This window comes from Vigna angularis, chromosome 2, assembly GCF_016808095.1.
Source record: "Vigna angularis cultivar LongXiaoDou No.4 chromosome 2, ASM1680809v1, whole genome shotgun sequence".
Lineage (NCBI taxonomy): Eukaryota > Viridiplantae > Streptophyta > Magnoliopsida > Fabales > Fabaceae > Vigna > Vigna angularis.
In genome coordinates this window covers 32,619,227-32,646,528 of record NC_068971.1, presented here as the reverse complement: position 1 = coordinate 32,646,528, position 27,302 = coordinate 32,619,227, and the positions used below count along the sequence as shown (strand labels likewise).

General features: G+C 36.5%; 1 protein-coding gene across 2 annotated transcripts in view; it reads left to right on the top strand.

The window, feature by feature from the left end:
- The first annotated feature begins 6,058 nt into the window (after positions 1-6,058).
- The window catches only part of LOC108328905 (alpha-mannosidase At3g26720), a 30,814-nt gene continuing 9,570 nt past the window's right edge, over positions 6,059-27,302 (top strand). Inside the window, exons 1-19 of one of the 2 annotated variants that reach the window (XM_017562804.2) lie at positions 6,060-6,389; positions 6,489-6,572; positions 7,520-7,608; positions 7,804-7,978; positions 8,168-8,287; positions 8,389-8,472; positions 8,542-8,613; positions 10,861-10,974; positions 11,104-11,204; positions 17,219-17,312; positions 17,413-17,580; positions 17,657-17,746; positions 21,762-21,827; positions 21,918-21,974; positions 22,557-22,779; positions 22,908-23,047; positions 23,206-23,274; positions 24,248-24,307; positions 24,407-24,478. In XM_017562804.2, coding sequence (XP_017418293.1) covers positions 6,177-6,389; positions 6,489-6,572; positions 7,520-7,608; positions 7,804-7,978; positions 8,168-8,287; positions 8,389-8,472; positions 8,542-8,613; positions 10,861-10,974; positions 11,104-11,204; positions 17,219-17,312; positions 17,413-17,580; positions 17,657-17,746; positions 21,762-21,827; positions 21,918-21,974; positions 22,557-22,779; positions 22,908-23,047; positions 23,206-23,274; positions 24,248-24,307; positions 24,407-24,478 — 2,091 coding nt within the window. In that variant the 5' untranslated portion in view covers positions 6,060-6,176. Of the gene's footprint in view, positions 6,390-6,488; positions 6,573-7,519; positions 7,609-7,803; positions 7,979-8,167; positions 8,288-8,388; positions 8,473-8,541; positions 8,614-10,860; positions 10,975-11,103; positions 11,205-17,218; positions 17,313-17,412; positions 17,581-17,656; positions 17,747-21,761; positions 21,828-21,917; positions 21,975-22,556; positions 22,780-22,907; positions 23,048-23,205; positions 23,275-24,247; positions 24,308-24,406; positions 24,479-27,302 lie in introns of both variants that reach the window. The other variant, XM_017562805.2, reaches the window with a different exon arrangement.

Here is a 27,302-nt window from a genome sequence, read left to right as displayed (position 1 = left end):
AACGGCTCTGCCTTTAGTGCAGTCAACAGGTTGTTGAGGATGAACTTCTGACTAACATCTCTCACCTGTCGAGTGGTATTGTTATATCGTTCCATATGAAGTCCTTTAACAATTCGTCCTTCCCTTGCTTAGTACTGATCATCGTAAGGTGTGTTAGACTTTGGATGTGACTCGAAGTATATTGCTTGCTAAAAAGAGATTGAACGGTGGCAAAATAGTCCAATGTGTTCGGGGGCAGGGTGTTGTACCATACCAACGCCTCTCCCTTTAATTATAAAGAGAACTCTCGACACCATAGTGGATCACTTGAAGAGTAGAACGTCATTGTGTTCATGAACGAGAAAAGATGATCGTTCGGGTCGGTAGACCCGTCATACTTCTCGAATGTAGGAGGTGTGGACTTCTCGGGCATCGGTGCTTCCATAAAGATTGTAGTGAAGGGTAACAAGCCTTCAGCCTACACGGTCAGGACATAAAGGGTCGTCTTAGTAGTCGCGGTGCTCATCTCCTTATCGATCCTGCTCAGTCCTTCAGCTTGACTATTGTTCTTCGAGGGTGTGGGGATGAGTGGCACCGAGTGTTGTGCCGATTGCTCTTGACAGTCGACGACGTGCTCAACCCTTAGTACGACTATCTCAGCTTCGTGCCTCCTTCGCATCTCCTGGATTTGTCTTTACATTTCCTCTATCGACTCCAAAGGATCTCGTTGTTTGCCTCATGTTTCTCGTGGTCACCATTGAGTTTGTTTGCTCATTCTGTGGCCCCATAGTGGGGCCAAAATATTTCGGATAATGGGGTCAAGAACTATTCCTCTACACTTAATTACTACTCTTTCTGCGTCGCCTTCAATTCTGATTATTGTTGTTATCAATACTCTTTGTTTTATCTTCAAGCCAAGTGGGGGTATACCTATCAAAGATACTTCGACGCTTCAGTTAATTAATGAATCTGATCGGTTATCACAGTACAATCTTAATTTCATAATAAATGCAATTACCTACTTCCTTACCTTACCTATGTATTTATAAGTTTTGAAGTAGGCTTTTAATTAGAGTTTTCTCAATTACGGTGCAAGAGTCCATAAGTATATTTTACTTTACTAAACATGTTGACTTTTTGAAAATGATTTTATATGTGCCTTATCGATCGTTTGGCCTCATATTGGTGACCGACCGATTACAAATTAAAGGATAATTGGTGAAAAGGTTTGATATAGTTCATTGTTGTGGGAGAGTTAACCATTCGGGTATGTAGACTAAACAGTTATATGGTGCAACATTTATTTTCTAATTTTATCCTTTAAATAATTTTTATAAACTAAAATAATTATTTTGTTAATTTTAGTTTTCAAGTAATTGTTTTTCTAAAGTGTAACCGTTTTTTTATTTGACTTTTTTTTTAAAATTTAACTATTTTTTAATTATAAAATTACCTAAAAAACAAAGAAATAAAATTTACAATAAAATTATGAAGGTTACTTATATTTAATTTTATAATTATAATAATAATAAAATAATAATAATTTTATTACTTTTTATTATCATAAAAAGAAAATAACATATACAACGCACGTGTTTTCATAATTTTAATGATGATTACAATCTATTACTTTATATAATTTATTATTAAATTTCAACAAAATATTATATTAAAATAAAAATTTAAAATATCTTTATAAATTTGGTTTAATTGCTTGAATGGTCTTTACAGGTAATATTATGTGCATTAATTAAGTCCATTTTTGTTTATTGCGTTTAAATTGTTAACGTTAGGGATGATAATAAAACTCGTAGGCGCGGGTATCTGCGGACAAAATTCGTTGCGGGTATTTAGTATTCGCGGGTAGCGGGTAATTTAATACCTACTCGTTAACGGGTTGGGTTCGGATATCACATTATTCGTACTCGCGGGTATTCGTTAACCGTTTAAAAAGCGAAATTCCAATTTTACCCATTACTTTTTTATGAAATTAGAAAATAAGTTAAAGTATTTGTTTTTAATTTTGCCTCTGTTACGGTGCAGAGGAAGTAAAGGGTCCAATCAAATTAATTTTCCTTTGGGCTCCCTTCTTATTCTTTCTTCTTCTATCTCAAACTTCCTTCCCTTCTTCTTTCTTCTTCTCTCTCAAACTTCCTTTCCCTTCTTCTTTCTACCACCTACCAACAACAAGAATCACCGTCTCCAACGACGTCGCAAGGACCTCACGTTGCCACTGTCGCAACATTTGTAGCTTCCTCTTCCACCATTCACGGTTCCGTCCACGGCCAGCGGTGGAGCCAGCCAGTAGTAGGTGATCTTGTTCGCAGAGCTTGAGAGACTGAACCACATCGGGAGTGGTCGATAACACGAGGAGACGACGACGAGAGGCAGATATGAGATGCTTTTGTGCAAATCTGAGATGCTTTGGTGCAGATCTGAGATCCTTTAGTGTAGATTTGAGATCTTTTGGTGCAGATCTCAGATCCTTAAGTGTAGATCTGAGATGTTTTTGTGCAGATCTGGAATGTTTTGGTGTAGATCTGAGTTTTGAAGTGAAGATTTAGGGTTTATAAGTTTTGGAAAAGAAAGGAAAATAGAGTTTGGGTCAGAATTTGGGCTTGGATAATAATACACATTGTTAACGGGTATCCAACGGATATCTGCAGGTTGGTAAAAATTCGCCGGTTTTTTTTTATGCGGGTACCCGACGAGTAGCGGGGCGGGTAACAAGTACATTTTTTTCATGCGGGTCGGGTTCGGGTATCACACTATCCGTGTCCGATCCGACCCATTGTCATCCCTAATTAATGTTGACCCTTAGTTATGCTGTGCTGGGTATTTTTATGTGTCATGACTAGGGAAGGCAAAAAATCTGTGGGCACAGATATCTGCGGGTAAAATCCACAGCAGGTAGTTACTATCTGCAAGTAGTTACTGTCCGCAGGTAGTTACTATCCATGAATATTTACTACCCGCGGGTAACGGGTAAATGGTATTTTAATACCCGCTTCTAAATGGGTCAGGTACGGGTAGTATACTACTCGACCCGCAGGTACTCGTTACCCGAAAAAATAATAAAAAATTAATTTATATATTTTTTAATTAAATTTAATTAAAAATAAATTTAAACTATATTTTATTAGGCTAAATTTAATTAAAATTAAGTTTTAATTTATATTTAATTTAATTTATATTATATTATATATATTTTTTGTAATTTTATTTAAATTTTATTTTAAAAATTGTATAAAATATGTTTTGTTTTATTTTTTGCGGGTATCCGCAGGTTTTAAAATACTCGCGGGTATTTTCTTAACGGGTACCCGCACGGATAACAGATACAATTTTATCCGGCGGATCGAGTTGTGGATAGGCACTATCTGTGTCCGACTCGACCAATTGTTTATGAAATTAGGGATAGAGAAGAAGAGTTCATGAATTTGGGGATTTCGAACATATAAGAAGAGAAGCTTAATTTGGGGTTTTAAACATAGAAGAAGAAAAACTCAATTGGGGATTTTGAACAGAGAAGAAGAAAAACACAATTGAGGATTTTGAATAGAGAAGAAGAGAAGTGAAATTGAGATTTCGAACAAAGAAGAAGAGAAACAAAATTGGGGTTAGGGTTTCCCGTCTTTGCCCAAAAAAGGAAAAGGGGAAGAAGGAAGAAGGAAAGGAAAATCACAATACTACAAAAGGTGTCTCATAGAGTCTTCTTCATCATCACGATATTAATCTTTGATGCAATCCTCTATGGCGTTCCATGGTAGCAAAAACAATATCATGAAGGTCCACATACGCAACATCTCAATCTAGTTCAAAGAGTAAGTGTAGCTCATTGGATATTGTTCAAAGAAGAAATTGTGAAGATGGTGTTGATCATGGTGGTCATATGAGTGTTTGCAAAAGTGAATTTTGGTTCAAATTGCTTCACTGTAAAAGAAAGAGAATGAAACAATATTACACGGAGATGATGATAAACTCATTCATTCTATGTCTATAAAAGTATGAGAAACAATGACTTGATTTGTTTTTTAGATAAATGTTTAATGTCTCAATAGGTCCCTATTTTTGTTCAGAATCTCAAATAGGACCCTTTCTTTTTTGACATCTCAATTGGGTCCTTATTTTTGTAAAATTGAATCAAATAGAACCTTTTTGTCAAATTGATCACACGGCGTTAAATAGGGTATGTTGACTGTGTAGTTTTTTGTTACATGGCATTAAAAAGTGACTGAACTTTTTTTTTTAATTTTCGAATTAAAAAATAGAGTTTAAAGTGAGGGGAAAGTTGGGAAAGCCCCATTTAGGAATTTAGGTCTTTTTATTTATAATTGAAAAAAAGAAATTGATTAGGGATACAAACTTTTTTAAAGTAGAATTAAGATTAATTAATGAAATGATTTTTTTATTTAATGCTAATTTCTATTCCTAATTAGTTTCTGCATCAGATTTGGTAAGTTTAAATAAAATTAAAATTTCCTTGTTTTTTGTTAATGGAGGGTCACTTTACAGAGATCCTAAACAAGGGTCTAAACTTTGGGTTCAACTTTGAACCATTCCTCAATCTCGTAGGCAACCGACCTGGAGAATCATCTATGACGCTACGATGGCGGCAAGTGCACGACGAGGGCGTCGCCAACGGTGCAGTGATGGCGCGATTCAAATAGAACCCTTATTTCCTCTATCCTTTAGCGCTTCCTCGTAGGGAGAGAAGGGTCAGGTTCAACAGAGATGTCGTGGCGGAGGTTTACTTTCTCCTCTCCGTTTTGGGTCGCGGCGCAAGAGGGAGGCTTCCTCCTCCTTTCCGTTTCTGTTTCGTCTTACAGGGGAAAGAGATCTTGGCGGTTTGCGGCGTAAGGGCAATGACGCCGTGATTTGGAGAAAGCAGCGGCAGTATCGAGTTTGGGTTTAGGGTTCCTGTTGTTCTCTGATTTTGGGGATTAGGGTTTGCTGAAATTGGGAAATTAGGGATTTCTAGTGTAATTGGTTTTTTATTCGAATTGAATTGGTGATTTGCGTATTGTTTCTGCCTATGGGTAGAGCATTTCTGGATTGTTTTGGGTTAGATTTCTCGTCGTAGCAAAGAGAGTGAGACTTTCTGTAATTGAATTTAATTAATTCTACTTTAAAAAAGTTTGTATCCCTAATCAATTTCTTTTTTTCAATTATAAATAAAAAGACCTAAATTCTTAAATGGGCTTTCCCAACTTTGCCCTCATTTTAAACTCTATTTTTTAATTTAAAAGTAAAAAAAAGTTCAGTCTCTTTTTAATGCCACGTAACAAAAAATTACACAGTCAACATGCCCTATTTAACGCCGATTAATTTGACAAAAATATCCTATTTGATTCAATTTTACAAAAATAAAGACCCAATTGATATGCTAAAGAAAAATGTTCTATTTGAGATTCTGAACAAAAATAAGGATGACATTAAACCTTAGATAAATTAGCTGCACCTACCAAGTTTAAATATTATGTGTTGTAGATGAAAGGAATCTCATGTCATAGGTGTAGGTGTTGTTGGGGAACTCCAATTCCACTCCGACTCCGACTCCGACGTGGTGGTGGTGGAGGCCCGAGGTGCTTCAAAACTTGGATAATCTTTTTCCTAAATCCTAATATCGAATTTTTATACTAAAAAACTTTCATGACTTACAGGTTGCAAATGTGTTTTGTCACATCATTATTAAGTCAATATGTTACTAGATAATTAACGTAATGAATTTGATTGATACACGTTAACTCAATTACAAATGAAATTGACACTTTTTAAAAAACGGAAACCAAGTAACACACTATCGTAAAAGTGAAGATTATCTAAGTAATTAAACCAATTTATAAATATTAAAATATAAATTTAAATTGAGTAAAATTTTTATAAAATTTTAAATTTCTATTCAAATTACATCATAATTATCTATTTCACTCAATTTTATTTATACATCAGATTATACATTCAAATTTACTTTTTTTTTACTGGATTTTATTCCTTCCCCTGGTTATTCTTTTTATTTTCAACTTTTATGAAAGCTTATCCACTCAGGTCTGTACATCCAAAGAAGTATTTTTCCTTGAGAAAGACAGTTAATTATTCACTTAGGGCCCTTGTGCCTTTCCTTGCACTCCACATTTACTTAATTCATTAACCATGAAACAAAACTCTCAGTACATATAGCCAAAATCAGTGCTAAAATGGTAGCAGCAGCGATGATCAGTGCGGCAGTGGTATTCGCCCTTTTGGTGGCGGCGATTTGGGTTGTGGAATCAGAGTACATAGAATACAATACGACGCAGAGGATAGTACCAGACAAAATAAACGTGCACTTGGTACCTCACTCCCACGACGATGTTGGCTGGCTCAAGACCGTCGATCAGTACTACGTTGGGGCCAACAACTCCATTCGGGTCTGTCTTTTCTTTTGTTATAATTTAGTATTATTAATTTTCTCTGCAAAGTTAGGAATTGTAATATGAACAATTAGTTGAGGTGAGTTGTGGTTGCAGGGTGCATGTGTGCAGAACGTGCTGGATTCTGTGATATCCTCGCTCTTGGAGGACAAGAATCGCAAGTTCATATATGTTGAGATGGTAATTGATCATATATGGTATTTCAGTTGCATTGCACTGCGGTGCTTTTATTTTGGATGAACTTTTTTGTAAAGAATTTTATAAGAGACGAATATAATGATAAATCTGAATGACTAAAATTAATTTGTTAAAAATAAATACTTGAGAAGTTATATGTGAGAAATTCTACGAATTAATATGAGCTGGTCCAAAGAGACTCATGTTTGGACAAATTTCTTTCTGAGTAATTCTAGATGATAAAAGTGAAAATGCGCTTTGTAAGTTAAAATTAGCTTATTTACAAGTAAAACCAAAATTAAAGAAGTTATATTAGAGAGATTTTACAAATTAGCTTATGTGTAAACTAATTTTAATTATGAAGAAACTCGAATACTTTTGTCCAACTACATCCTTATCAGGGTGCTTTTAGCGTCCATGCCATTTGTTGTTCAAAGTTCTCCTCCTTTAGAATTACAGGATTGATTATTAGCTGATGTCATGGGCATCTTTTTCCTGCATTGTAATTAGTTCTTTCTTTCATGAAGCATTAAAAGGAGTATATGTCTATGAATATATAAACTATATTTTGGGTTAATGATGAGGACTTTGCATAATGATTAAATATGTTTTTAACTAGAGACAGTTTTTTAAAAAAAGTATTAAAATTTATTTTAATAAGAAGTGATTAAAATATTAATTATACATATAAAGAAAAAAATACGATGGTTTGAGAGAATCTTTTAATTAGTTGCAAGCATAATGTGTGAAATACATCAACAAAGGAAAGAAGTGAGAAAGTATTAAGATTGCTTAACTGAGTGAGTGAGTTTTGAAGTTGTGTACAGGAATAAATAATAGTACCTTCCTGTGCTTTTTGTGATGTTTTATTTTTTTACATGATGGATTTTAAATGGCAAGAACTAAGTGATTAGTGGGTTTAATTGAGTTTTAATTTTTTTTATGGGTAGGCTTTTTTCCAAAGATGGTGGAGACAGCAAAGTAAAGTAATGAAAATTAAGGTCAAGGAGCTTGTCAACTCGGGTCAGTTGGAATTCATGTAATGTGTCTACCCTAAGTTATTCTTCCTGAAGCTAGTTAATAGCTACTTCTTTTCTAATTCATGTCTAATTTGGGAGAGTGTTTTTGCCTAATTTATAACTGGCATATATTATGTCAGTGACTTTTGAATCTGATTAGTAATTTCTTATTCTTGTGCTATTTTTTGTTTTGGTTCCTGATTCTGTTTTTGAAGAAATGGGGGTATGTGTATGCATGATGAGGCCACCCCGCATTACATTGATCTAATTGACCAGACCACGCTTGGGCATCAATTTATCAAAGAGGAATTTGGTAAGGTTCCAAGAGTTGGTTGGCAGATTGACCCATTTGGCCATTCTGCAGTTCAGGCTTACTTGCTTGGTGCTGAGGTATGTTCATCATAACTGAACCATTTGGACAATTATGTGTACTAATTACCAACATAATATGCTTTATTTCACTTCTGGTCACTTGAAAATTGTACTATTATGTTTAAAGTCATTCACACACAATCATATTGAAGTTGTTGCATGTCATTATGAATTTGCAAGTCCTATGTGATTGTATCTTTGGTGCAGCTAGGATTCGATTCTCTCTTTTTTGCTAGAATTGATTACCAAGATAGAGCCAAGCGATTGAAGGAGAAGACTCTTGAGGTTATTTGGCAAGGTTGCAAGTCTCTTGGTTCTTCTTCACAAGTTAGTTCCCTAATGATTATGTTTCTCCTTAGAAGTTAGAGTTTTTTCCCTTCATATAAGTACTTCAGAGGAATCATCCCTATGGGTACACTTCGTTGCAGATATTTACTGGGATATTTCCTAGGCATTATGATCCTCCTGATGGTTTTACATTTGAGATAAATGATGTTTCCCCTCCTATTCAGGTAGTCTTCGTTTATTTATTTAAAACTTACTTGAAGAATATGTTTAATTCTCTATTTGACCATTTGAAGGATGACATTCTACTATTTGACTATAATGTTCAAGAAAGGGTCAACGATTTTGTATATGCTGCCTTAGCTCAGGTGAGATCTGGCTGACAATTGAACCTCTTTTGCTTTTTTTTTTTTTTTTTTATATAAATCTCTATATTGATAGCTCAAATGCTAAATGGAGGTGTAAGAATGCAAGTTAAATTCTAGTTAGTAAACTAGGAATGTAGTAGATTTTGATTTGTTACCTTTCACATTGAAGGCCAAAATATGTGTTGGTGGGAAAGGTATTTTATGAACTTGTAATTTTAAAATTTCCAGATGATCTTTTTGACACCTAAAGTATGCGTCTTAAAGAAGGACTTGAAAGGGTTAGCTACAATGATAGGAAAGTTAATTCAAAATAATTTTATACAACAAGATACATATAAGGAACTCTACCCTCTAGAATAATAATTATGATTACTAGTATCTTACAATACCATATGTAATAATTACAATATCTCCTTATAACTTGATAGATACCATAAATAAGAAAGCATACTATAGCTGAATAATCACTTTATTAGTAAAGAAAACAAGATTGCATCAGTATGTTATCTTAGGGAAGAAAATATAGACCAGTAAAACAAGTAAAAAATATCACTAGACACTTAGAGAGTGCCTAGTCTCCTAATTCCCAACCAATTCCAGCCTCCCCCTCCCCCACTATCTTCCCACGCCTTATAGCCGTACAACATTGCTGCTTTCCTACTGTGCCAGCTTAGCAGTTTGTTACATGGAAAGATTCTGCTCATTCTCTCTTCTGTCATTTTGATCCCCTACTTTGCCATTTCTTCTCTGTTACCTTAGATATTTTTGTGTTTGGGCCTAACTATTTCCGGGTTCCTATCAACACTCCCCTCCACAAGACGCACCTTGCCCTCAATGTGCAAATCAGGAAAATGCTCCTTGATTGTTGATAGAGCTTCCCACGAATTTTCAAAATCTGGCAAATCCTTCCGAGTTCCTATCATAACTCAACAAAAACGACCAAAGAGTAGACAAAGATGTTGCCAAGTGGTTTGGACAATGGGAAGGTGGCATGTGGAGGACATGCACAAAAATCGGATGTGTGTAGATTGATCCTTGATGATGTTGGATGGTCGATTGTTAACTTGGCTTCATCATGTCCACTGAGGTGTACTTAACCCTGACTTCTTCCAATAGAACAACATTGGACGATGGTAAACGATGATGTTGATAGTGGTGATAACGCAGGAGAAGATAGAGCATGATTGTACCCTATGTGATAACAACTTGAATAAATAAGATAGAGGAAAATGGTGTATTCAACCCACATTGTTGTACTTTATTGATGTAAATATAGAGGTTACAAAAAGAGGTAAGGCATTTACCTCAAATCCTAACCCTAAAGTTGAGTACACACAAAAAGAGATAATAATAAAATAACATTACATCTCAACAACCATGTTCGTTTTCCCAAAGCAATAGGTTGGTCATCAAGGTTAGGTGCACAATTATTCAAGGAATTTTTCAAAGGTTCTTAACTAAAGTACAAACACTTTTCAATTTTATAAGGGAATATAACTGTCCTTGTTCCTTAACAATTCTAATCATCCTCCCCGTAGCAATATCCTGAAAAACACAATGAGAGAAAAAGAAAGTTACAAAACAATTTAGGTCATGAGCAAAATTTTGAGCTAAAACAAAAGAGTTGTAGCTAAGCTGACAATGTGTAAGATGCGGATGCAAAGCCCCTAAGATTGGGATATCTATACCAACTTGAAAAGGGCTAGCTATATAAGGGGAAAAAAGACTTTGATTGAATTGATTCAATGTAAATCAGTCCAATATATGCAGAGACCTCTACCCTCTAGAGTAATGATTACAATGATTTCTAGTATCTTAGAGTAGCACACTTTTAATAATTACAATATCTCCTTGTAACTCAACATATTTTCTCATCACTCAACGAAAGGCATGGATGATAAAGAATATGAATTACCTAAAAAGAATCCGGCTTCTATTAATTGTAACAATTTTCCTTTAACCTAAACATTTACCCATTTTAATTTTATAACATCCATCTTTTGTACTTTTGTTAGATGTAACCAAAGCAAATTTGTAGCCTTAAGTTAAAGTCTTAATACAATTTTGCAAGGTATCTTTTTTCAAGAATCTATAACACCACGGCCTTTGAAAAGCTTGACAAATCAGTATATTTCTGAGAGTAAACCTTTTATTTTTATTCATATATTTTAGTTGGTTTTGTGTTGTTTGAAATGGAGTATTTGTATATCATGGAAAATACAAAATAAATTTTCTACCTGTTTCTAGGCTAATGTGACCAAAACAAATCACATTATGTGGACAATGGGTACAGACTTCCGTTATCAATATGCTAATTCATGGTTTAGGCAGATGGATAAGTTCATTCACTATGTTAATCAGGTAATCTAGCTTGTGTTTTTGTCTAAAGTGTTTCTTTGGAGTTATTGTTTTATATCATTGATGAGACTTACTGATTTTTGCGCCTTGGAATTACAACTTATACTTGCACATCATGTTACATTCTCTCAGGATGGACGTGTCAATGCATTATATTCAACACCATCTATCTACACTGATGCAAAATATGCAGCTAATGAATATTGGCCCCTTAAAGTTGGTGATTTCTTCCCGTGAGTTTATGATACTTATGTTCTAAATTTATCTTTGAAATTAGAGGTAAGGAATGAGAAGGGAAGGGGTGGAAAGTACACAACCTTCTGTTTGGGAGCTTTTTAGTGAGGGAAAAGAAAGGTAAATAACTTATTTTAAATTAAATAACAGATATAAATGTCAGTTCCCATTCTTTTAACTTTAAGTCCTAATGAACAAAAGGAAGAAAGTAAACCTTCTTTCTATTGAATATAGTAAAACTAAATATAGGATTAATCTCTCTTGTATCCAAAACACACATACGATAATATATTTCTAATGAAGAATGATACAAGTATATATTATAACCAGACAAATATGGTAAATAGAAGATATTGTTAAAAACAATATCAACAATATATCAAACAATATCAAAAGTCTACGTTTCCTTAATTAACATAAAACGAAATATATCTAACACTTCCCCTCAAGCTAATGTATACAAATCGTATTGCAAATATAATCAATTCTCGGTCCCCTAAAAAATTTAGTGAAAATATCTATTAACTGATAATTTCAAGTCTTGATGTCTACATATACAATCTTTTTTTGAATGAAATGATAATCAATCTCAATGTGTTTGGTTCTTTCATGAAAGACAGGAATATAATTGATATGAAGAGTTGTCTGATTGTCACATATAAATGTTATTTGAGTGACATTTCCAAATTGTAACTCTCTAAGAAATTGCGTAAGCCAAACAAGTTCATAAGTGGCTGAGACCATAGCTCTATATTTTGCTTTTGCACTAGATGTTGTCACAAACCTTTGTTTCTTGCTCCTCTAAGAAATCAAGTTACTACCAATGGAGACACAATACCCGGAGGTAAATCTTCTATCTGAAGGAGATCCTGCCCAATCAACTTTTGTATGGTTATTGGAACCATATAACAAACTTTTTCTAGGAAATCCTTTAATGTACTTTAATATAAAGATGACTGCAATCCAATGATCTTCAAGATAACTTATCAAGACCAAAACTAAGATTATGAACAAAACATGTAGATCCAAAAACTTTAGTAGGTAAAGGATATAGAGGTGCATGAGGAAATAAAATAGAATGAGAAATTTTGTTATTTATAATCAAAGATGACATGAAGTTAATAAGATAACATGCAATAAGAATAGCAGCACCCGAAAAATGTTGAGGAACCTCACCATAAATTAAAAGTGTGCGAGTTGGTTCCACAAGATGTCTATTCTTGCGTTTAGCCACCCCATTTTGTGCAGGTGTATAAGAACATGAAATTTCATGAAGAATGTTATGAGAAGCCATAAAATGTTTAAAAGAATGGAAAATGTATTTGCAGCCATTATTTCTTTGCAAAGTTCGAATAAAAATCCCAAACTAAGTTTTAATTTCATTATAAAAGGATTGAAATATAGAAAATAACTCAACGATTTTTCATTAAAAACAACCAAGTTCATTTAGAATAATCATCAATAAAAGTAACAAAATACTAGAAACCTAAATTACACTTGACACGTTTAGGTCCCTAAATGTTATAGTGAACTAACACAAAAGGTGACGAAGCACGTTGTGAGACACTACAAGGATAGGAATTACGACTATGTTTCCTTAAGTGACATCACTCACACAACAAATTAGATAAATTGGACAAACTAGGAACAAGTTGCAGCAATTTGGCAAGACTATGATAACCTAATTGAGTTTGAAGAGATGGAAACTCCATAAGTGTGCCAACATGTGTTGAAGGGTAGAGATGATAAAGGCCATGATACTCACATCTGGTGCCAATTATCTTTCCCAAACTTTGCTCTTGTAAACAAATAGAACTTGTGGTAAAAGAAATTACACCATCAAGAGAACGAGTTGGACGACTAATAGATCATAAGTTAAAGGGGAACTCAAGGACATAAAGAACATTATCAATGGTTAAAGCTAGAAAAAGATTAACCGTACCCACACCATGAGACAAGACCATCAGATGAGACCCAAGACCCATCAATCATTGTAACCGTAGGTAAAGTATCCGGAGAGGATAAAGAACAAAACAAAGATTTCTTACCAATAATGTGATCTTTGGCACCTAAGTCAAGAACCCAAGGTCCAAGAGAAGAAATTTGAGTTAGGCCTGCGTTATCAGAGGAGGCAGTGGAAGAAGCCATGGAGAGAGAAAAACACTAAAAAACCAAGGTTCTCCAATCAAGGCAACAAGCACAGATCCTGAAAGAGGAGAAGGAGGCGACTTTTTCACAGTTGATTGCTGCCTAGATGAAATGATCCTATCTAAGAACGAGTACGCTTGTTTCTGAATTTGATTCCTCTCATAGCATAAACAAAGAAAATCGGACAAGAACGTGAAAATAAGATAGAGATAGAGATGCCAAAATCTAGCAGATTGACGAATCAGTGAAGATTCTTCCCCTCTTACCATGAGAAATACTTTTGATAGGAATGGTAATTTTTCTCTTCCTAAAATTTATACTCGGATTAGGTCGCACTCATGATTCGGGCCATGGAGAAATTTAAAGATTCTTCCTCTTTCCACGACTTTAGCATGTGTGGCTGCATATGTTTTACACATCTTTATTGTTTGGTACTGATCTAATTGAATCCATGATATTCTGATATGGAAAGGGAGCTCTGTTTTGTATTAAATATCCTACTTTAAATGTCATAACATGTAGCAAAATCCTTTTTCAATGTCATAACATGTAGCAAAATCCTTTTTCAATGAAAAGTACTCTGTAAATCATCTCATATCTCTTTGGCAAAAGAATGAAACATATAATTTCGACTTATTTCAGGAATCATGGAATGCCACATCCAAGTCATAATTAGTGAATCTTCATTGTCCCAAATTGGAAAATGAGTGTCGTCTAGTCTTGGCCCTCCTCCATCTTTGTGATCTAGTCTTGAATGTCCCTTGAGAATCTTTCGAATGTACTGGCTCCATTGTAAGAAATTCTGACGATCCAACCGATAGGCACCCACCACATTTGGAAGATCATTAGGACCCAAAGGAATAATTTTTACTTCAAACATGACTTGGAACACAATCAGAATCTCCGTTGACTCTATCCGAGATGACGGGTGGGCTACACCGAAAAAAAAGAGTCGAACGTAAAAAACCAGATCTACTCAAATTTGGGCCAAATGGGACCTCACCGACCCGTTGAACGAACTCAAGAGGCTTCGACGACCATTTTTGTGACGGCAGCGACGAGTGGATCTCGATGAAGGTAGGCACATGGGCTACCCGTGGAATGGACTCAAGAGGCTTCGACGACCTTTTCTGTGACGGCATCAACGAGTGGGTCTGGCTGGAGCTAGGCGAATGGGCTACATGCACTCGTGACGGTGGTGGCATATGGCGGCTTCTTTCCTGGAGCGATTTTCGGTGTGTATTCGCCAGAGTTAGATGCACATTTCTGCCATATCAACGACCCCAATCGGCTACCATGGCAGCTGCATTGGCCGGACAACAACGACGGTGACTACTGTTGCAGCGGAAACGGAGCTCCCAAGATCGAGAGTTTTGATACCATCTTGAGAAAGAGAATAACTTTTATTATTTTCATTCATCTCTATTACATTCTCTTTACCTATATTTTTAACAATCTATGTCAGAGCGGCTGCAGCAGAATGGTTAGCGTGGGATAACAAACCAAGAGTGGGGGGTGAATTGGTTTTTAATAAGAACGTGTGCCTTTTAAAATGTCTACTCAATTTAACTTAATAAGCAATTAATAATGATAAATAAAAAGAGTAAGGTTGAGAGAAATTTGTATAAATGATTTTATCCTGGTTCGGATCTTACCAATCCTACATCCAGTCGCTTATCTCAAAACAAGATAAATAGTTCACTACTCACAAAACAATTACAAATTACAATCACAAAGAAACAATTTGTAAAAGTTTAGAAAACACCTCTCTTGATACCACAAGAGATGAACCTGCACCTCCTTTGAGTCTTCACAAAGGATGAAACACTTCCTTCGAATACTTCACGAAGGATGATTTTCTCCTCTGAACACTTCGTCAGACGCACCAAGGATGAACTAGCTATTCCTTTGTCACCGCAGTAGCACTTCAACAGCTCCACAAACAAGAGTTTCTTTAGCTAAACAAGATCACACTATTCTCAAGAGTTTTTGAGTTCTAGAGCATAAGGGAAGAGTTATTTTTGAAGGAAAATGAGAGCCTATTTATAGCCTCAAGCAAAGACTCTTCCATTCTTCGTTTTCAGCCATTTAACGCTTTTAATCGATTAATATACTTGCTAATCAATTAAAATGAGTACAACGGCTACTTTAACGGCTAGAAAACTCCAACGGTCACCTTTAATCGATTAATCCACTTGTTAATCGATTAGCTAATCGATTAAAAAGTATTTTAATCGATTATTACGGAGGCAGTTTAAGTTTTCAGCTCTTATCAGGATTAATCGATTAACACTATGTTTAATCGATTAATACAGTGCGTTTTTGACTCTGAACATCAATTTTGAAATATGAAAGTACATGGTATCAAAACCACTAAGATCCTAAGTCTTAAACATTTAATTACAATTATTACAAAAGCTTTCTATAACAATACAAGTCTTCAAATGATCTTCTTGAATCTTGATTTCTCTTGACTTGATTTGGACATCATCAAAACTTCATCTTCATTATTTTGCTAACATTCTCTCCTTTTTGATGATGATCAAAAACTCCTTTGATTTAAAGCTTTTAGTAATAATCTGGATAAAAACACAACTTAAGGAAGAAAAGAACATTAGTGAATAAACACAAATAAATTATAAGCTTTAAACATTTTCTCCCCCTTTTTTATCATAATTAAAAAGTTGTGTTAATATATCTCCCCCTAAGATTATACTCCCCCTTAATAAAAAGCATGTATGCAAAAGATTTAAACAAACATTTAAACACACAATATTTTATTTAATTTAAACAAAGACACAATATTCAAAGCATACAATTTTAAATCATAAAGCAGCTTAAGACAAGAGAACCTAAATCTCATTACTATCCTGAAAGTGTTTTTCTAAACCGGAGATCCTCTCATCAATGTTCTTTAGATGAGTAGAAATTTCTTCATGGCGAGCATTTTGAAAGTTCATCATCTCATTTTGCAACCTTGCCATCTCGATCATTAGTCTAGATAAACTTTCCAGACTAAATTCTTCTGGCACATGAGATGGTCCCGCAACATTGGTTGGGTCAGACATTTGTGTATCTTCTTCATCTTCATCTTCATCTTCATTTGCTTGAGCACCAACATCATCAGAATGAATATATAAATTGCTTTGTTTGATGAAGCCCATTTGTCTCAGTGAGTTATCTCCAATTTTGTGATTTGGGAGGAAATGCTCAACGCGTTCACTGGAGACATCAACACCTTTGTATTCGCAGATGCGGGAGACTAAAAGCGGATAAGGGAGTGGAGCAGAATCCAACCGCTTTGCCTTGTACATGATGCTCTGTGTGAGATGAGGCCAATTAAAAGGAATACTTTGAAGTATTCCATACATGATCATGAGATCAACTTCAGAGCATTGCACATGATTGGATCGTCTTGGACACAGAAGCCACACAAGAAGATAATGTAGAAGACGCTCTTCCATCTTAAGACCACCAACAAGAAAAAGTCTATTATTCTGGTGCTGTTGGGGATGCCTAAAAAAAGAACAATATACCATGATTTTGTTAAATTGAGCAAAATCACTTGGTATAAGTTGAGAGTTTTCCAAAACTGGAATTTGAGCTACATTTGTCCAGAAATTAATGACTTGATCAACTAAGAAATAGTATTCAATAACAGCTTATCAGTATTATATACATGTGATAAGATCTATTAAATATGTGCAACTTCATTCTAACACTAACATAAATTTTTGTGAGAGTTGGATCTTGACAAATAGGAAGATTACCACCTTCATTTACTTCCCTTCCCATCTCTTCCTTCACTTTAAAGCTTCCACATAGTTTAAAGATCCAATTTTAAATTCAAGACACAACATTTTAGGTACGCAGATCACCCAAATGCTTATTGGACTGGATATTTTACAAGTAGGCCAGGTTTGAAGTTCTATGTGAGAGTGATGAGTTCTTACTATCAGGTAAAATTTTTGACCTATTTTACTTTATGAAGTAATTTGTTAAGTGCTTGTGAGCTAAAGGCTCAGTTTTCTTGTTTGGGCTTCTTTTATTGACATTTAGGCAGCACGACAATTGGAATATTTTAAAGGGAGGGATGAAACAGGGCCAAATACTGATGCATTAGCTGATGCTTTAGCAATTGCCCAACACCATGATGCAGTTAGTGGCACAGAAAGACAGCATGTTGCTTCTGATTATGCACTGCGACTCTCATTGGGATATGAAGAGGTGTACTTTAACAATTTTCTCCTTTAGTATTGATATCATAAACATAAACTTATGCATACAACTTTTTAATTTTCAGGCAGAAAGGTTGGTTGCATCTGCACTTGCTTCCTTGGTAAATCAAAGACTAAGTTCGCATAGGGTGAACCTAGTGACAAACCTCCAACAGGCAATGCACCACAGTCATGGCACAAGTTTCTATAATTTTTTATGGAAGAATCAATCATAAATTACCTACTATTTGGTACAGTTTGACTTGATAGTGAATTAAAAATCAAAGATGAATGATTTTTGTTAGATGTATTTTACTATATGGTCCTCGGCCGCCCATGTTAGGAAACAAGGTATGAATCCTAACTATCTTCCTCTCTCTCTCAAGTCAAAAGAATAGCACAAGCAATTGAATCAACGTATAGTATGGTATTCACATCAAGAAACAAGAATACAATGAGATATCAAAAGCTTAACATCCTTCACCAGGTACTCAGACCGGTTTGCACAAGCCAAGTTTCTAATTGTCTATTGAAAATATGAGAAATAAAGAAGATTGGGAGAAAATATCCCTTATGTGTTTAGACTACACATAGGGTAGTTTATTTATATTGTAAGATATGGGCCAATGCCCTTAATACAGAATAGACTAAGCCCAAATAACAGAAACACACATCTTAACATCTAACAGAAAACAATAAAAGAGCTCCTCTTATATAGACATTTGTCCCGCCCCCTTAACCGCTCAGCAGTTCCTTATTTCTCTATTCTTTTTCTCCTTTCCTATATTCTCTAAGTCCTAACATTACTCCCCCTTGAAGATCTACCTTGTCCCCAAGGTTGAACTGAAACTGCTCATGCAAAACTATCCTATTCCGCCAGCCGAGAAGGCCGAGAGCTCCATCCATTTCAGCTCCACTTCTACCACCTCCTCTTCTACGTCCTCCTCTTCATCCTCAGCCAATAACACTATTCGTAAACTCTTCTCAGGGCATTGGTGCCCTGGCCTGAAAGGTCCCCCACATCTGTAAAACCTCCCTTCTTCTCTTCGCTTCAGAAATTCTGGGTAGGGAAGGTTCCGCGAGTTTCTTCCTCTGTCATCACTTCCCCCAGGATTTCCTTCTCTCGCCGCACTACCCGTCGTGCTGTCTCTCCTCACCGATCCAACGCTCTCATTTGCGACAGTCCTCCCCGGGTTACTCCTTGCCGCTTCGGTTCTCGCCACCACTGCTCCGCCGTTGGTGGATCGCCCCCATAAAGGCGGGTTCTTGGCCCCAGACCACCCCAGCAAACCCAGGCCACGAAGCGCCTCCTCAATGTTGCGCGCGATCCTCATCGCCGTCATCAGATCACGTGGGTCATGGGGCCTCATTTGACACCTCAACTCCTCGTGCAGTCCCGCCAAAAAATAACCCAGCAACTGGTTATCGGAAAACTCCTTCGTCTGTCCGGTTAACGCTTCAAACTCCCTCATGTACTCCTCTATAGTGGACATTTGTCTGATCGCCGCCATTCTTTCAAAAATTCCGCCTTGGTGACGACTCTCGAAACGGATCAACAACGCCTCCTTGAGGCCCTCCCAGGTTCGGTTACTTGCCTTATCTTTCCAAAACTTGAACCAATATACGGCGCTTCCCTCCATGCTAATATGTGCCAGTTCAATCTTCTCCTCCTCTGCTACCTTTTGAATTCCGAAAAATTTCTCCGCTGTGCTGATCCAATTCAAGGGGTCAGGTCCCTCGAAAATGGGTAATTCCACCCTTCGTCTCCAATTAGGTAAATTCCCCGATCGCTCCCCCTCACCATCTCTGTCCCCATTATCCACGCGCTGGTTTCCACCATTATTGTTTACAGACCCTTGACTCCCATCGGAACCTTCCTCTGTTTGCTTGTTGCGCACCCCCATCAACCTTATCAGTTCTTGGATGTCCTTGCGCATTGCTATCGATTCTTGACGATTCGCTGTGGTCTCCGCCTTCAATCCGTCTACGACCATCTCAATGTGCTCCAATCGTCCCTCGACTACGTTCATTCTTCCTTCCATCGTTTTCGTTCTCACCGTACAGTTATCCGACAACTTCTTGGTCCAGCAGCTTCTTGATCCGGCAACTTCTTGATCCGGCAGTCCCCTCCCAAGCGGATCCAACACTTCTCTCCAAATGGGATCCGGCAGGTCGGACCACTTTGTTAGGAAACAAGGTATGAATCCTAACTATCTTCCTCTCTCTCTCAAGTCAAAAGAATAGCACAAGCAATTGAATCAACGTATAGTATGGTATTCACATCAAGAAACAAGAATACAATGAGATTTCAGGAGCTTAACCTCCTTCACCATGTACTCAGACCGGTCTTCACAAGCCAAGTTTCTAACTGTCTACTGAAAACAATAAAAGAGCTCCTCTTATATAGACATTTGTCCCGCCCCCTTAACCGCTCAGCAGTTCCTTATTTCTCTATTCTTTTTCTCCTTTCCTATACTCTCTAAGTCCTAACAGCCCATCTCTATGTTTTCCCTTGTGCTTGAGATACACAAGGATCCCATCATGAGACTCTATCATTTATCTCTAGGTGGTATCCAAAACTTGTTGAATCCAATCCCTCACAATGGACTCACTGTCCATAGGCGCCAAATTGTTTTTCTGAAAATTGTGTTTCTTTCTAATTTTTTGCATCCTCTCTTCACTGCAATTTTTTAACAGTTGTATTCCATCATTTTTGCTATTACCGCTTCTGTTGTCAGCTTTCTAACTAGCTACCTCACCATTGGAGTCACGTTGTCTAGGTGACCACTGTACCACCAAAGTTCTGGTCATCAAAGCTACCACATGCGACTAGATGCAAATGTTCTTTTCTCTCCAGCAGTCACTGGAAGCCGCAGGTAGTGGCACGTCTGGCCAATGTTTCAATCATGCCTAGTGGCCCCTAACTTGCGTTGGTGTTCCCTTGTCCAATTGGGTCTTGAATTGACTTTGTGATTAAGGGTTGATTTACATATCCCCTCTCTGTTGGGATTACATTATGGGGTATCTGATCGTTCTCACATTTAACTTTGTTTGGTCCACCTTGTAGCAATTTGTGCTAGTTATTCTCTAACACACTTTCACTTGAAGAGAAGACTTTTAATCACGTGAATTTAATTGAGTAACAAGGTTTTTTGAAAGTTTATTAATTTTTTGAACAACCATGTTATTTACAAGGACGCTATTTTTGTTATCCTACACAATGGGTATTGCTTGAGTGACCAACAAATGTTTAATAGTGTTTATTTTTGTCTCCGGCAAGTAGTGGTTTTGCCCTTCTACTTAATCTCCATCTCCATTAGGGTCTTCACCAAAAGTAGCATCTCATTCAGACGGTTAAGAAGTGAACCTTAAATCTAACTCAATCCCAAAAAAGCGGCTTGTAAGGTAGGATTTGCACTTACTTATTTATATTATGAATTGACCTTATCTCTAGTAAATGCAGAACTTCCATCACACCACCCTCATGCTGAGGTATATACATTAATGGGTGATCCGATAGCGAGTGGAACAATAGACCCCACAAACATCAAATTTCACTACAATAGGCTTTAACCTATGATTCTGATACCATGTTAAAAAGTGGACTTTAATCCTAACTCAATCTTATAAAACCAGCTTGTAAGGTGAGGTTTGCACCCTTTTATATATTGTGAATTGACCTTATCTATAGTCGATCTAGAACTTCCAACACAGACCAAGCTAGAGGAGCTTTGCTCGACATTTGTAGTTGGTCTGAACAAGCTAGCTACTTTTTCAAACTCAATTTTCAATACAAAGGTTTCTTTTCCCTATATTTTTCTTTTTATCTCTTAATTTGGTATCAGAGCTCCTTTTCTCTCCATTTTCCTCTTGATACTTATACAGAATCATGGTCAATCTAAACTTATACATTTAGTGGTACACATTTCTCTACATTAACCTTTCTTATCTGGTAAGGATTCCTATTTCTTTTGTCATATTATGTTCTTGATAAGTGATATAAATGAACGACAAAGGAGTTATTTATCCCAATGAAAATGTTTTTGGCTGCTTTTAACTGTTTTTTATTTCTGATATATCCTATTAACTATTATCAATCAGTCACTTATTTTTTTATTAACTTAGGCTTCCTAAATCTTCTTAGTTTAAGAACATTTGATATTATACTAAATTATGTGAATCTATTTTCAGTGTCCTCTTCTTAATATAAGTTACTGTCCTCCTTCAGAAACTACATTGGTTAATGGAAAGAGCTTGGTAAGGATAGTATTGATTTTTTGCATGACTATAATTAGATATGAAAATTTCTAATTGAAATGTTTCTCACAAATTTTATTCCCGTTTTAGGTCATTGTTGTTTATAATCCTCTTGCTTGGAAGAGGGAAGATGTAATTCGAATTCCTGTAAGTTCTACTGGTAGTTTGTTTATTTTATTTCTTGTTAGACTTGGGTTTGGGCTGTGAAAGGTGTATTCCATCACTTCAGAATCTGTGATTGCTGCCATGTTCCATTTACTTGGGTGTATCATTGGGTCATTTTGTTGTCTTGTAAAATATATTAATTCACTTATTCTTGCAAATTTTATTCTTTAGAGTTTTTTGTTTGCCTCTTGAAGGATCACAAAGTTTATTTATTGCGTGTTAGAAGGCTTAAAGATGATAAGAAAAACATACTTTTGTTTTGATAATTTCTTCAAGTTTGGTGGAATGAGCTAATTGAGGGACTATAGGCATTCATATACTGTTTCATTTATTCGTATTTCCCTCCCCTTGGATCTTTAATTGTATGCATTGATTCATTCTTTGACCAATAAGCAAGCTGAAAGAAACAGCATGTACATATACATCAGATAGGATATTCGAAACAAATTTCTTTGATTCAACTTTTAGTGATTATCATTCTGACTATTTATAAATTCTAACTATTCGATCACTTCAGACACTAATTTATGCTTTGTGTGACTGACTCCTGAACATATTTGCCAGATTTCCACTACACATGTTTTTGTTCAGGATTCGGATGGGAAGAAAATTGAGTCTCAGCTTCTGCCTCTGTCTAATGCTACTTTGACTATGAGAAAATATTATGTCAAAGCATATAGAGGAAAAGCTCCTGGGAGCAACGTACTCAAGTATTGGCTTGCATTTCCAGTGTCTGTACCTCCCCTTGGTTTCAGCACCTATACAGTGATAAGCTCTGATCAATCAAGTTAGTGATATATGTTCTTGCTTTCTTAACTTCGTTTATTTGTCTCTGGTCTGTTGTCTGTGTCAGTGTAGTGGGACTGAAAGATAATACTAATTAACTTCAACTTTATGACTCTTTGAATGACATAGATGATAGTTCAACAATCTCAAAGATTTCAAGTCCACAGGGAAGTACTAATAAAAGCATACAAGTTGGACAAGGGAATCTAATGCTACTTTATTCAGCAGATGAGGGAAAACTGACTCACTATGTTAACAGTAGAACCCTGGTAAGTTTCAATGAGCTTATTAGTTTTTCTATTTGTAGTCTTAATATGCTCCAAGATCAGATGTTATCTGGTAAGGGATGCCATTATTTTCTGAGTTCAATTTGCTTAAGGAATAAAGTTAGCAATGCTGAAGTTTCTTATTTTATTTTTGGTTGAAGGTTACAGCACCAGTTGAACAATCATACAGTTATTATTCTGGAAACGATGGGACTGAGAAGGATCCCCAGGTTACATATATACTGAAGCTTCTATATATTTGAATATCATTTCTATTAATTTTGTACTACATTGTTAGTGGGAAGAATTTTTTGGTTGATATAGTTGTCTTTGTTATTCTGCTCTGTGCAATATTATAAATCAGGTTGTCCTAGCCGGATGATGACATTTCTTTGTTAGGCATATTTTGGTATAGTATTTCGTTCGGTAAATGTAAAGAGCATCGTAACAGCCAAGAATTACATTTTTCACCTAACAGTATCGTAACTGGCCAATTTGCTTCAAAAATAGCAACAGTACCAAAGAAAGCCCCTGAAAATGACTGGGCTTTCAACAGATCAGAGAGATTCTCCTCTCCGTTGCTGAAAGGAGACTTGTTTTGCTCTTATAATCAAATCATCAGCATCTACACTTGATTGTTGCCACACCCTTTGTTTTCGGATGTGGTTGGTTTCTTTATTAGGATTTGGCCACCATACAAGTCTCATGATCCCACCAGTAGCTGTTGGCTCATTGGTAGGACTCTTTTTGGTAACAGGTTGCCCTATATGGTTGGTGGCTGCTTTTATATACTCATCATACCATGTAGTGAAAGGAGAAAAGAGAATTATGTTCTAAGGGGATGATTTGTATAGCATGGTCTCCCTATGCCATATGAAATACCGTGTTGAGAGTGTAGTATATGCAGCACAAAGTACACTCAAGTCGAGCCTATATGCTCTCATTAACCTAGCAAATAGAAACAATAAAAGAGCCAACATTTGTTTTCCGTTTTCAATGCAGGATAAATAGTGCATTTGTCAATCAGAAGATTGACTTAAGGTGTACATGTTTTCTCATTTTCTTTAGTTTCTTTTTCTGGCTTTTCCTTTACTCTGTCTTCTAGTTAGAACTATGATAAGATCACTTTCTTACTTTAATCTGTAACATTCTTAATGAACTTGGTTAAATATTTGTTAAAACTGCATACTAAATTTTTCTTAGGCTTCGGGGGCATATGTCTTTCGTCCAAATGGCTCGTTTCCCATTAAATCAGATAATCAGGTTATGGACTTTTCTTTTCAAACATTCAATGGTTGATGATTTTAATTTATGGTCAATCCAGACAATAATTTACATTTATTTTGTATGGTTTTCATTCAGGTATCTTTTACTGTCCTGCATGGTCCAATATTGGATGAAGTGCATCAACAGCTCAATCCATGGGTATCCCAGGTAAAATATGGTTAAAATAGCTATTATATGTATGAGAAATAGAGAAGATTGGGAGAAAATATCCCTTGTGTGTTTAGCATACACAAAGGGTAGTTTATTTATATTGTAAGATATGGGCCAATGCCCTTAATATAGAATAGACTAAGCCCAAATAACAAAAACACACATCTTAACATCTAACACTCCCCCTCAAGCTGGAGCATATAAATCATATGTTCCAAGCTTGTTACAAAGATAATCAATTCTAGGTCCTCGTAAGGACTTAGTGAATATGTCTGCCAACTGGTTGCTTGAGTTAACAAACTCAGTCTTGATATCTCCAGATATGATTTTTTCTCGAATGAAATGACAATCAACTTCAATGTGTTTGGTTCTCTCATGGAAGACAGGGTTAGAGTTAATATGGAGAGCAGCTTGATTATCACATATAAGTATCATGTGAGTGACATCTCCAAATTTCAATTCACTAAGCAATTGTTTCAGCCACACAAGCTCGCAAGTAGCTGATGCCATAGCTCTATATTCTGCTTCTGCACTGGACCTTGCCACAACACTTTGCTTCTTACTTTTCCAAGATATCAAGTTGCTACCAATAGAGACACAATATCCAGAAGTAGACCTCCTATCAGAAGGGGAACTAGTCCAATCAGCATCTGAATAACAAACGATTTTTGTATCGTTGTTAGGGCCATATAGCAAACCTTTTCCAGGTGATCTTTTAATATACTTCAGTATACGAACAACTGCATCCCAATGGTCTTCACATGGGGAGTTTAGAAATTGACTCACCACACTAACTGCGAAGGAAATGTCAGGACGCGTAACAGTAAGATAGTTTAATTTACCAACTAGTCTTCTGTACCGTTCAGGATCTGAGAAAGGCTCCCCCTGATTTGGTAGGAGTTTGATGTTAGGGTCCATAGGTGTCTCAACAGATTTACAGTTCATTAACCCTGTTTCCTCCAAGACGTCTAACGCATACTTCCTCTGAGATATGACAATACCATCATTGGATTGTGCTACTTCAATACCCAAAAAGTACCGGAGTTTGCCAAGATCTTTGGTTTGAAAATGATGACAAAGGTGTTGTTTCATCTAAGAGATGCCAAGATAGTCGCTTCCTATGAGAACAATATCATCGACATACACTATTAAGTAGATACATCCAGCACTCGAGTGGCGATAGAACACTGAATGATCCGCTTCACTGCAAGACATACCAAATTGTTGAACAACACAACTGAATTTACCAAACCAGGCCCGAGGAGATTGTTTTAGGCCATATAAGGATTTGCGAAGACGACATACCAATCCAGATGACTCCCCTTGAGCAACAAAGCCAGGCGGTTGCTCCATATAAATTTCTTCATGCAAATCACCATTGAGGAAAGCATTTTTGACATCAAGTTGGTAAAGAGGCCATTGTCGAAGAGCGGCCATGGCAATGAATAGGCGAACAAAGGTCATTTTTGCCACTGGAGAAAAAGTATCACCATAATCCAAACCAAAAATCTGTGTGTAGCCTTTGGCAACCAGTCGAGCTTTCAAACGATCAATTGTGCCATCAGGACCAACCTTGATAGCATACACCCACCTGCAACCAACAACAGACTTTCCAGATGGTAATTGGACAAGCTCCAGAGTTCCACTTTCCTGTAAAGCACTTAATTCATCTATCATAGCTTGACGCCAACCAGGATGAGTTAAGGCATCACCCACAGATTTGGGAATTAACACAGAAGAAATGGATGAGAGACAAGTATAAAAAGATGGAGATAATCTGTGGTAATTAAGAACAGTATAATGGGGGGAAGGGTTACGGGTAGAGCGTATACCTTTACGGAGGGAAATAGGCAAGTCAGACTCAGTTGCTGGAGCCGGAGGAGACACATGAGGCGGCACCGGAAGTGAGTCATGAGGGAGACAATTACGGCGACTATAAACCTGAAGGGGTGGAGGTGAAGGATGATCCTGTGGTGAATGAGAGTCTAAAGAAGGAGAAGACAAAAGGGGTGGAGCATCACCAGGAGGATCACAGATAAGAGGAATATCAACAGTAACAGGGAGAGGTACAGAACTAGAAGATAGATGTGAAAAGTAAAAAGAAGACTCATCAAAAGTGACATCAGGAGAGATAGAATGACGATTGAGGGAAGGGGAAAAACACTTATAGCCCTTTTGTGACCGTGGAAATCCTAAGAAGACACATTTGTGAGACCTAGGAGATAACTTATCAAGACCAGGACTAAAATCATGAACAAAACATGTAGACCCAAAAACTCGAAGAGGTAATGGATGCAGAGGGTCTTAAGGAAATAAGATAGAATGAGGGATGGACTTAACACGACTAGGTCCCCAAATGTCAGAATGAACCAATGAAAAGGACGACGACGCCCGTTGTGAGACACTACGAGGAAAGGAACTACGAGTATGCTTCCCTAACTGACAAGACTCACACGACAAACTGAATAATGTGGACAACCTCGGGACAAGTTGTTGTAGTTTGGCAAGACTAGGATGACCGAACTGAGCATGAAGAAGGGATGGTGACTCCATGACTACGCCAACATGTGGAGAAGGGCGGAGATGATAAAGGCCATGAGACTCACATCCTGTGCCAATCATGTGTTTCGAACTCCGGTCCTGCAACCAAACAGAATCTTTAGTAAATGAAATAACACAATTAAGAGTACGAGTTAAACGACTAATGGACAATAAGTTGAAGGGAGACCCAGGAACATAAAGTACATGATCAATGGATATGGATGGAAAAATATTAACAGTACCAATACCATGAGATGAGACTCTAGACCCATCAGCCATT